At 40.7% G+C, this 12,360-nt stretch overlaps 1 protein-coding gene across 17 annotated transcripts in view; it reads left to right on the plus strand.

Moving 5' to 3' along the window:
• PPFIBP2 (PPFIA binding protein 2) overlaps window positions 1-12,360 on the plus strand; it is a 93,655-nt gene that overhangs the window by 57,359 nt on the left and 23,936 nt on the right. For 15 of the 17 annotated variants that reach the window (XR_010440653.1, XM_064715688.1, XM_064715696.1 and 12 more), the window contains 2 exons: window positions 4,267-4,398; window positions 10,847-10,939. Coding sequence is in view for 16 of the 17 variants with exons in the window: in XM_064715688.1 (XP_064571758.1) it covers window positions 4,267-4,398; window positions 10,847-10,939 (225 nt within the window). In the remaining variant the exon portion in view is untranslated. Of the gene's footprint in view, window positions 1-909; window positions 1,016-3,754; window positions 3,807-4,266; window positions 4,399-10,846; window positions 10,940-12,360 lie in introns of those variants that run through there. The other 2 variants (XM_064715703.1, XM_064715702.1) reach the window with 2 other exon arrangements.

Here is a 12,360-nt window from a genome sequence, read left to right on the forward strand (position 1 = left end):
CCCAAATCCTAGATGTGGTCTGACCATGTCCTTTTGCCTTCCAAATAATTCCTGACACATTCCAGGGGACTCTTGTTGGAGAGTTTTGTTGTGTGAGCACGATTGTGTCTTCAATCAAGTGGATTCTCTTGAAAAGTACAAAGGATTTGGTTTTAGGATTCTTTGTGCCTTATGAAAAAATACACATAAAACCTGAAATGCTTGGGTGTAAACGAGAGTGGATCTCTGTTCTTGTGTCGGTTTATGGCCCACTCCTGTCTGGGTGCAAGGGCCAGAGGAAGGTGTGCCAGACAGCGGAGAACCTTTTTAAAAAAGTGGATTAAAAGCATGCAGGGAGGAGCTGTGTCAGAGCAGGAACTTGAATCCAGCCCTGTTCAGTGTGTACCTGCTCTGGTTCTGCAGCTGTCTCATGCTCAGGGGAGCCAGAATCCTGCCTTGCTTGCAGGGTATAAATCTGGCGTGTATCTGTTTGCTCCTCAGGAACTTTGCTGGCTGGCAAAGACCATTCCTTCAACTTTCAGTTGCCTGAGTTATCTGATCTTAGATGAATTTCAGCACTTGTTTATAGCATGCAGGAGCTTCTTGCCAGCAGCTGGCTTAGTGTTTCAGATTTTGAAGTGTGCTCTGTGCTGCTCTGGTTGAGCTCTGAGTTTTCAGAGCATGCTCTCAAGCTGTGCAGCTCTATCTCTCCAGGTGAGCCCTCCACTTTGCTCTTTTGGAGTTAACGTGGGCAGGATCCAAGGGAGAGCAGATCCAAGGGCTGGTCAAGTTGGCAGGGCTATGGGAAGCTCTGTCCTCTCCCTGCCTTAACCATATAATGGGCAAATGATGAATTGGAGGGCTGTAATTCCCTGCCTGCTGCTGCCTTGCACCATTTCATGGTGATTGCACACGTACATCGCTCTCAGCTGTGCTTCCAGCTAAGCAAATATCTTATTTCTGCCACAGCTGACACACAGCTCTTGAGAAGTGCAGCCCTCATTAGGGGGGCTTCTGGCTGCGTTTGGCTTCCCAGGTAGGTAGATTGGTCTGTCTGTCTGTCTCTCTCAAGGACTTTAATAAGGGTGAAAAGTAAGGGTTTTTTCAAATGTTGTTTGTAGGGTGTGCAAGAGCAAAATGGGATCTTAGAGGTGTTTTCTTTCCTCTCCTCACTTGACTAAAATCTTACGTATGGTTTCTCAATCAGTGTATGGCATGACTCTTTCCTCTGTTTTGTGGAGAGCTAAATATCCTGGAATTTTCTGTACTTGCAGCTGAGAGCCTGAAAAATTATAGTGTCTTCTTGTCAAGCTATTTCTGTCATGTTACATTTTATAAACTGTTTTATAAGAATTGTGTATTTCCAAGACAATTAAATGTGAGAGTGAGGTATACAGCACTGGCTGCAGCTTCATTGGGAATATTGGAAAGGTTGATGAAGTACTTTAGGAGTATACAGTGAGTTTTAAAAAGTGTGTTGTGTTTGGAAATAGTTTGCTACTCTTTGATCTGTCTGGTACACATATATCACCACTTCTGCATGCCTCCTCAATTTTTAAAGATAAAAGTTTAGTTTAGAAAAAGATCTTTAAGAAGGAAAATTACACTTACATTGTATAATGTATAGTACATTTGAAAACTAAACACAAATATCTTGTTTCTAAAGAAGACTCCCTAGGATATGTTCTATGTCTGTTCTATTTTTCAGCTAAGATCCTCCTAAAGCTGCTACAGCCTAAATTACCATTTTGCCTGCCTTATATTTTCTTTTTTTCTTTTTGCTTTCAAACCAATAACATAAATTTGTATTTTCCTTTCTTACAATTGCATATTTATTCTGGCTGAATTCAAGTTGCATCATACCGCTGAAATACACTATAATTTCTCTGTAACAAAATGGTTCACATTCTTAATGAGCTGTTCACTGTGAGCATCTGCTTGAAGATGAGAATAATTGCTTCCAGATGTTCCCGTTTCAAGAGGAGACATTTACTTTAAATGGCACTTGCTTTCAAAGCACAAGTTAGGTCCTCTGGATGCAAGAGCAATTGTCAGCTGTTTTAAATCAGTGGAGCTCCATTGAAAACAAACTACGGCTAGTTAGCTGCTTTGTCTGTTTTAAGTCACGAGATTAAAGCCAGTTTACTCCAGCTGAGAATCTGATTCCCCGGCTTCAACGCGAATTGTAAAATTGTGTTTGAGCTGATTAAAAGCAAAGCAAACCCAAGCAGCTGCTTTTAGTGCTTGCTTGGAGCAGGTAGTGCCTCCACGTTCACGTTCACTCATGAGAGGAGTGCGAGTGTGGATTGCTCTCCACTGCATAACTGAGGGTAATTTAGGGGTCTGTAGGAAAAATAAGAAGTAATGCCAGATGGTGCACTCAAAGGACAGATCTTTTGTTTAAAATCCCTAGAGGGATGCTGCGGCTCCTTGCCTTATTAAGAAATATTCCTCCCATATCATGGAACACCATGTCAGTGTCCAAAAAAATTCTAAATGTTGTTTTAGCTCAAGAGTGTATAGAGTCTGTCTATGGGGCCAGAGTTGCCTCATCCTGCTCTTCTTTCTGATGTTCAGTGGCTTTATTTCATATCAAAGCTCCCATTTTTAACTCTGCCTTAACCTGCAGCAGTCTGCTGTTTTAACAGCTGTGCAGAGCCTGTTCCAGTATGGACTGAGATGTGCCTCTGAAACTCCTGCAAATTCGTGGTTTTCTGGAAGACAGAGGAGTTATTTGTAATTACAATTGTAATTTGTAATCACCTGTGTAGAAAGCAGCTCCTCCTGGGATTTCATTAAGTGACTGTCTCTTAGAGTTTTTCAATTAAAAAAAGTCCATGCAATATCTTTTCCTGATTAGGGCTTGATTTATTTCATTCGGAGAAGACAAAAAAGAAAAAAGCCAAAACCACAAGGCTACATTTCTGTTTATTTTCCCATCCATCCACAAATATCATTGCCAATGTCAGCAGGAATGGGCATGGCATTGGGAATAGTGAGTGGCTTAGATAATTGGTGTTGCAATACAGATGCAAGTTTAGTACTATTTTTAATTTGTGCAATATTCCCCACCAGACTAAAATAACTTACATGTAGAGCAGATTTTGAAATGAACCTTGACTCTGTAATCTTTGAAATAACCTTTGTGGCTTCTCTAAGCCATGGCCTACAATGTACTGTGCAGTTTGGGGCAGAGGAACAGATGAGAAAAGGCTGCTGGACGTGGTGATTTCTGATCCCTCAATAACATCAGTACAGATTAAGTGTGGCAACTTCAATTAAATTACTGCCATGTAATTCAAAGCACAGTCTGCTGTGACTCCTCGGTGTGATTCATGTGATCAACACACTAATGAGATTTATGAATTATCAAAAAATCTTTTAACCATTTGGAAGCCTACATTCTTTTGTTAAAAATAAATTTCATGCTTGGGAAATAAATAATGAATTTTTCAATAAGGCTTAAACTCCCGATGGGACTTTTTTATTTTTGAAAACAGAGGTGACAGAGGCATTTGATGTATGTAATACACTCTGTTAAATTTTGGGTGGTTTCTTGCCTTGGCTTTCCTGAGAAATGAAACATTCAGTGAAGGTGTGAATGTTGACCGTTCTCCAAACACACTGATACGACTCCATCCAAAGCATGTGTACTCTGCAATCTGCAAAACAAACTTGGGGCACACAGGCAAAAGCCACGAGCAGTTATTTCTCCTTTACAGTGTTTCTTAGTTTGGACACTGCCTTTTAGACTCCAGCTGGGACATTTCTTTCACTGCAGTTCCCTCCACACTGGGCAGCCCTCAAAAGCCATCAGGTGCTACATGGTGTGAGTTGCTCTTTATTGGTGTGGAGGTGTTGCTTGCATTTGCTACTCAGTTTGGGGTTAAGGTGCTCATTCTGCAGTCCATCCTTTATTGGATAACACTTGACAGGAAGGTCTACAAGGTAATCCTGAAGCATAACTTTGGCTGATGAGTGTTTTAGGAAGACGCCAGCTCTTTTGTAATGTGCCATTATGGAGGTTTGGGTTTGTTCAGCCTCAGTATTGTTTTTGATCTCATGTCTAGCCCAAGGATTAACTTTGCCACACATTTGCCTGAAATAAGGACTGGGACACTGTGGTTTGGTGATTAACACAGAACGTTCAGATGAAAATAACTGCAGCACTTGAGAAACACACTGAGGTTCAAACTGAGGGTTTAATATGGGCCTGCCAATAAAACACAGGGCAGTCTGTCAGTGCTCACATAAATAACTGGGGGAACCTTTCTGCTTTGCTTTCAGGAGCTGCTAAGTCGCACATCGCTGGAGACTCAGAAATTAGATCTGATGGCTGAAGTTTCAGACCTGAAGATTAAGCTGGTTGGTATGGAAAAGGAGCAGAGTGAATATGAAGAGAAACAGAACAAAGCTGAGGTGAGTTTCGTTCATTAGTTGTTTGAATTTTTTTTCCATGTCTGTGGTGTGTTGTCACACACCTGAGCTTTTGGGCTGAAATCAGCAGGGATTGGGATTTCCCATGCCTGCAGCACAGCCTGTGTCACTGATCCCATGAATTCAGGATTATGCATTTCAGGATGCGGTTTCTTTTCCTCTCTCTCATTATACTTCAGAGGTTGCTGTTTGGCTTTCATCAAGGCAAGATTCCTTTCCAGAAGCATTTATTGCAGTGGGTGTTCACTTAACCCTTTCCTTTCCCTGGGAGCTGCACTGACATGGCTGTGCCAGGCCTTCCATCATTTTTGTGGCAGAAAAGATTGTCAGCTCAGTAGTGTCAGAGGTGTCACAAGCACTGAGATCAGGGATTTTAATGTATTTGTGGCACTTGGGAGGGCATTTGCCTCAAATGTGTCTTCTTTCCCCTTGTGGCTGCATAATAAATAGGACAAAAATATATCATGGGCTGGAGGCAATTTCAGCCCTTACTCCCTTTCAGATGTGGAGAGCTCTGGACATCAAAGGAGCTTTGGGTTTTGCTGTATTGGTTAAGAAAGAGAATATAAAACAGGGAATTCATCTGAGCAACATCCATGTCATGGTGGTGAGCAGCAGGTGGGAGCTGGGGAGGAAAGCAATCGTGGAAGAGAGAAATTCATACAAATGTGTTGCTCTACTCAGTGGTCCTGTAAGAGGACCAGCCAGCAGGAGAGGACTGCCTGGAAAGGAAGGATTGCTGAGTCTGAGATTGATACATTGCTAACTGGAAAAAGAAAAACAACAAAACCACACCAAACTTTGTTCCATATTGACTTAGGAGGATTTGAATTCCAGGCAGCATTAGGAACTGTTTGCTCTCCACAACTCTGCTAGTGGGATAGGTGATAACTTGATTACTATGCATCAGTACTTTTCCTGCAATGACGTAGCTCGTTTTGGGTGTGTTTTTCTTTCAAGTTATTTATTCTCTGAAGTTTTCTTTAGAGATTCAAAGATAACATAAAGAGAGCAATTTTGGGCAGAGCTTTCAAGCCGGAGAGGCACCAGCTGCTGTTTTTACCACCTGTGGCCCTCCTGGTGCTCTTTCAGACATAATTGCCAGTGCCTTGTGTACAGAGAGGGCCCGAGCACTCTCAAGCTACCTGAAAATCTGAGCAGGTCTGAGCAGCTACAGATGGCAGCCTCCCAGTGCCTCCCATGAATGTAGAATACAGGGCTGAGGATGCCTGAATTATTGCAGAGCCAGCCTGGCTCTTGGAAAGCAGCAAAGATTTTTGGGTGCATTTTTATGGTCAGGATTTTTGGGTGCATTTTTATGGTCAGGATTTTTCGAGTGCCTGGGAGGTCTGGTGCTGTGAGCTGTGCAATGCTGCAAGGTGTGTGCCCCCTTGGGTGGGAAAGGTGAGCTCCAGCAGCCTGGATGCCTTTGGTGGTGGTGCTGGTGGTGCAAAGTGATAGGACACGTTCCTGCTGAGATGGAAAAAAGGATTCTAATCTGATGGAAAAGTTGAGAATCCTTGTGTGGAGTGTGGGCTGAATTATTTACTACCCCAAAGTGTGATTGGGTTTCTGGCATGTTGAAAGTTGCAAACCTTTGTGTGTGCAAAGTAAGGAAAGGTGTGGGAAACAAACAGCATTTTTGGTTTGCTGGTTGAGTTACTTGTGTATTTATTTCAGATTCTCCTGAATAAGCATTAATCCCATTTATCATGGGTTGCTTTCAATCAAATTAGATGCTTAGTTGAATTCTAATGGTTTAACCCTATTTCTGCTCCTTTTCCTGTAAATTATACTAATTTTTCAATACAGACACGATTTCAAACATCAGAATGAAATTTATTAATGTTCTTTACATTATTAGATTACAGCTGCTTAAATTTGGTCATATTTTGAGTGTTTTCCTGTACTCTTTGCCTCCACTGCCCAACTACATCTTTCTGATGAAGAAACCACTTTGACAAAAACAGTCTACCTGTAGTTTGCTCTTGGTTTTGGCATCTGGTAGTCAAACCATTTTAAATAGCTTGTTCAGATACTTCCTGGCTGACCCTGCTATTTCTAAATATAATAATGGGGCTTTAAAAGTTTTAAATTAAATGTGGCATTGCAGGATCATTCAGCTGAACCATGTTTTCTCTCTCTTCTAATTTTGTGTCGGCTTATTTCACAGCAGCTGTTTCCAGTCACGTAGAATTTATCTATAGAATTATTTTTCTGGTTGGGCTGGGAGGAAAGAAAGCAAATTAAGACATGCATCCAAATGCGTGTGAGTTTTAATGTGTAAGATTGGTTTCACTTTATCTTGTGCAGCTGTCATTTAGGTTTGGTTTTACTGAGCAGCAAAGAGTTCATCAAGCATCTCTAGCCTCCTCTCACAGGTATTGATTTCACACTGAATGCCACTTGTCTCTGGCCCTTCAAAAGTACATACTAAATATAAAGTGCCATTTATTTATATATATATTACAGGTGGGCCAGGAGAATAGCTGCTTGTACATGAACTATCTCACTCCTGGCTTTGTCACTGTAATTCCTTTTCTGGGGAATAAAGTCCTACTTTTGACACAGTAATGCTGTGAAGGTTTCTGGACTCTCACCTGAAGGGGTTGTGTGGCTTTTCTCTTACCTGAGAAGCCTCAGAAATTTTGAAAATGTGTTTTTCTTAATGGAGCAAGGTATGAGGAAGCAGCATTGTCATAAGATTGGTGGCTGCCCAGACGTCTGCTCTACCTGAACGTGGACAGAAGAGACTTTCTGTCTGTCCTGCTTCTTCCTTTTGTAGCATGGGATAAGTCTTTGGGTTTGGCTGCAAGCTGCTGGCAAGTATTTTGTGTCTCTTGCAGCTTCTGAATTAAATATCTAGTGCGAAGCTACTTGCAATTCCAAAGAAACCTGAGTCAGTGAGGCACTGACTCCCTCTGGGGAGCCTGGTGTGCTGTCTCATCTGAATCAAGGTGGTGTAGTTAGTGTTGATGGATGTTCATGCTGGGAAAGAGCCTCAAAAAGGCCTTGAAACTGAAACAATTGGGAAGTCACAGCTGGATAAGGGTTTCTATTGTAAATCAAAGGCGACTCCGAGGACACGGAGAGAATGATGAGGAGGACTCTATGGATATTAGAAGGTTAATTAATGACTTTATTATACTATTCTCTATACATCTTATCTAAACTGAATCTGTTAAGCATTCACTCTGCACACAACTGCTCACTCTGTACTGAGCCTTGTGACTCTCAGCTGACACACACACACAGAGCTGGCCCTGAGGAAACAAAACATCTTCACTTTGGACAAACAATCTCTGTATTGCATTCTACTTTGGTACAGCACAGGTACAGTGAGTGATAAGGAATTGTGTTTTCTCTTTCTCTGAGGTTCAGAGAATGTGAATCTCAGAAATCTTTGGGAATAACTGTGCCATGCTTTTCTCTGTGAAGAGAACAAGGGATTTGGATGTGTGTGTCCTGCCAGTCCCCATCCCCAGCTGGTGCTGCTCTGGGAGGTACCTGATTGTGGAGAGGATGGTAAAAAAAACCACAAACCTAATCCTCATTTATGCCCATTAAAGGTTTGCTGGGTGAAAGAGGATGAGCATCAGACATTATGATCCTGATTGAGCATAATATGTATAAAGTAAAATGTATGTAATGGGGCTTTTCTGAATTTCATCTTAAACAGTGAGCTAGGAAATGCTCAAATGTGTGGAACTCTTTTGTATGAGTTAGGTGAATCTTTGTGGATGTTTAAAGTTGACTGTGGATGCTGTTACTGCCCTGTCCTTGCTGTTCCCTAGCTCTAAGACTCCTGATTTTACTGCACAGTTGAGGTTACAAGAGGATTGTTGGCAACTCTGATAAAGAAAATAATAAAAAAATTATTTACCACATCATCTGTTGTTCTGTCCACTGAAATATTTTTCTTCTCCTTTGGAAGATGGATTAAGCTCCTCAAATTTGTTCCACCTGAGAAGATTGAGAAACCACAAAACTTATGTTACTAGTGTCCATGAAAGCTAAGAGAAAGGCATTTCAGACTCATGATGCCTGAAAAAATGCTCAGTGCTATTTGCTACAGAGCTGGGGAATTTAGGTGAAATATCACATAGATTTTCATACTTTGGTTTGCTTTCTAAGCTGGATTTTTGTGTGTGTGTGTATCACTGATACACACAAATCCAAGAAGCTGACCAGCAGACTGGTGCACTTTCAAATAATTACTTTTTCTTCTTTGTCATTCTCCTGATTTCTCCTGATTCTATTGCTTAACTCCCCCAACTCAAGATCCTGCCCAGATAGAGAGAGAGGTAACGGAGTTATTTTTCTGCCTCGTGCTAGACCTGGAAACAGAATTACTTTGCTGGTTATTATATATTATTATTCTGTGTATAAATTATCAAAGAGCAGGCTATGGCCCCAGCTGAGCACTTTGCAGTTTCTTCCTCCTGGGTGATTTGGAAGGGTAAATGAATGCAATCAAGTCCCATTTCAGCAGAAGTGTACCTCTGAGCCAGCATTTATAATATGTTCCAAATGATCCCTCACATGACTGTGAAACTTTCCAAAAAAAGTTTCTGATCTTAACTTCAGAGTCAGAATCATGAATTAGTCTGGAACGTAGATTCTGTTCCATGTAAACTGTGGCTTTGTGCAATATTCCAGGTTTATACTCATTTACATCAACTTTATCAGAAAGGAAACACATAATCTGTCTTTTTTTAGTTTGCCTTTGATGTGCTTCACATATTTCTTTGTGCTGCAACTGTAGAAACGTATTCTTTGCATCACTTTTTTTTCTCACCTGTATTTTTTTTTGTCTTTTTTTTTTCTCCCTTTCCTCCCCTGTTTTCAGTCAGTAGTGAACCTGATCAGTGACCTACAGGAGCAGATGTGTAGACTGCAGCTGGAAATTAATAGTAGGATCCAAGAAAGAAAGTCTCAAGATAGGAAAGCAGACTTGACCCCTAATGGTGCTCAAAGTGGTGCAAGATCAGTAGAGCCCCTGGGCCAGAAGAATTGCTCTCGGTGTGAAGTACGAGAAGCTCCCCTTGGCAGAAGCCTCTGTATTGCCTCTTCTCCCTCCTGCAGAAACTAAATTCCACTAACCAGAGCTGCCTTGGGAATGTTTTGGCATTAATCTTTGTGGCTTTCATTAGCAAAGAGTGAGAGTGCCATAAAAAAACGACCAGAAAAAAAAAATCTCACCCCAGGCTCTCCACCCCAATTACTGGGACAAATTTGGTCACCATTGATCTGCTAAAGCACAGAAATCTGTAAAACCCCTTTCAGATTTTTGACAGTTTCCATTTCACTTGTAAGTCTGCAGTGCTGGTGTGGTGTGGGTTTTTTTGGATTTAGGGGTTGAGATTTGTCTGATTTTGTGCAGCATGCTGGCATGGTTTGTAGTTTGCTGCTTTTCCTCATGATGATGCCACCCCAGCTGTGCTTGATGGTGTGGCCTAACCAATCCTCTGAACACAGATTATTGATTCCTGGATATCTTAAAAGCTTAACACAGGTATCAAATAATCTCAGCTAAGATTCTCTGATATGTACCCTTTCTTTTTCTAATTAAAAGAGACATAATAAAAATCATCTGCTGGTACTTTTAAAATAGAAAATCCATCACAGTTTTGTTTATTCCCTGCCATTAGCAGGTACCAGAATTTACATAACAGATCCTGGTTGTGTTTGATGAAACATGTGTCACATGGCAAAACAAAAGGTACTTTGCATAAATGGCTTCATATCACTGAAGGTGGAATGATGCTAGCACACCTAGAAAGAAACATTTTAATACTTCATTTCAAATCAGGTTGTTGCCACATTTCTTTGGTTAAAATTTGCATGCCCAGAACTCATAAGTAATCTTCTTGTATTGTGAGGGAGTTTTTCAGTAATTTCTCTCATATTTTTATATTGTAAAAATAACCATTCTGTGCGTTACACATATTTTGAAAATAGTGCTGTTGTTTCTGGGCTTGTTTTTGTGCAGACCTGCTTAATGGACTATTGGAACTACAGGCTTTAGATTAGAGAAATAATCTAAAAATCAAATCTAGAAGTCATCCCAAATAAATCTTCGTGTAATCCAAGATGTTAGTGTGGTGCTTGATGTATGTACTGCACAGGAGTCTAAAATTGGGTTACTCCTTCAAACTGTTCCTTTCCTCAGTTTATTTTAAGACATTTTGTCTTGTTAGAGCTCCATCAAGGTTTTAATAATATTGTTCTTTAGTGAGTAAGATACAATTCTGTCAAGGACTGAGAGAAGGGACATTTAAGGGACAGCTTCCTAGAGCAGGTCACAGTTTTTAGTGTGGCAGTTCAGTGTTGAATACTGTGTGGTTCATGCATGATCTGTAATTCAGGATGGGGAAAAATTAATATCTGCCAGAAAAACCTTACCTTTAATTTCCTTCTTCCTCTGCAGGGTTTGCTACAGGAACTCAGACACCTCAAAATTAAAGTGGAAGAACTGGAAAACGAAAGAAATCAATATGAGTGGAAATTGAAAGCAACCAAAGTAAGCATAATCCCTGGCATTTTCCAATGACAGGCATGTATCAGCTGGGAGGGGATATGCTCCATTTCTCATCAATATCTACTTATCTGGCATTTACCTTGTGCAGGGTAGCTGTGAAGTCAAGTTTTCTTTAACCATCTTTGGAATCAATATCTTAGCTGGAAGGTGGTGTAGCTTTCTTTGTGCCTTTTGCTCCCTCCATGCAGTTTTCAGTCTGGTACTTCCTGCAGTTCTTATTTTAGGAAACCACAAAAGGCATTTTGACTTGCAAAGAGCTGCTCAGAGAAAATGCCTCTTTGAAGGCCTCCTAGCCTTGATTTGTGTAATGGTGACAGGCCTCTGTGGGATGTACTTTCCTGAGGAGGCATGCAAAGTTTGTTGGGTGTTTGCTTACTATGGAATTTACTTTCACAGACATTAAGCCCAAAATACACCATTAGATCATCTGCTTTGACTTTGTGTATATCACACTGCACAGCTGCCTTACACTTTTGTTGACCTTAAGTCCTGCATAGCTGTTGGATATAATCTGGAGAAACTTGACATGTCAAACATTTAATCGTTTTCCTCAGCAATTAATTTTTCTAGTGGAACATTCGTACTGTTTTTTCTAGTTTGAATTTTTAGCCCTTTTCCACTGGATTAAAAAGCACCCTACAATTTTTCCTTCTTGTGCTGCAATCACATCTCCTTTCATTTGTGTAATAATCCCTGTTGATATGAATGGCTGACTCTTGACTTGTGGTTGAATCTTGGAGAAACATTTCAAAATTATTAAACTGAATTTTCTATTCAATGCTTGATAGCTTGATCCAGACATGACAAACAGCTATTATTTGTATTAGCATTTCTTTCTTTTGAGAATTCTTGGATGAATAACAGAATGTTGCTGCCATGTCTTTTTTTCTCATTAAGATAATAGTTCTTCAATCCGTGAAAATGTTTTCTCTGACGTGGTGGAGATGAACAGGCTTTGGGAAAATATTTTCTCAAGCAGTGTGTGGCCAGCTGCCAAGACAGAAATTATGGAAAAAGTAGGAGCAGAAGGAAAATAGGAAAGAAGAATCATAAGACCCACTGAGGGAGAGAAGGTGCAGGACTGGAAAGGAAGAGAAGTACACGGAAAGAGAGAGGAAGCATAAAAATAATGAGAGATAACAGGAATTAGATATTAAGGGAAAAGAAAGCCTTTGAAAGAGCTCTGAGGCTGAGTAGACCAGGGGAGGCAAATCCAGATGTGGTATTAAGAGGTCTGCAGGCTTTTGTCTTCCTGTTGTTCCAGCTTCTTAGATGAGCGATTGGAATAAATCCATGGCTGGATATAAAAAGCATATTAGTCATTGGGAAGTGTAGGAGCCCTTCAGAGAGGCAGCAAGGCAGATTCTTCTATTCCACATGGGATTTTAGGCAGAGCATTGATG

The sequence above is a fragment of the Zonotrichia leucophrys genome, chromosome 5 (assembly GCF_028769735.1).
Source record: "Zonotrichia leucophrys gambelii isolate GWCS_2022_RI chromosome 5, RI_Zleu_2.0, whole genome shotgun sequence".
Classification (NCBI taxonomy): Eukaryota; Metazoa; Chordata; class Aves; order Passeriformes; family Passerellidae; genus Zonotrichia; species Zonotrichia leucophrys.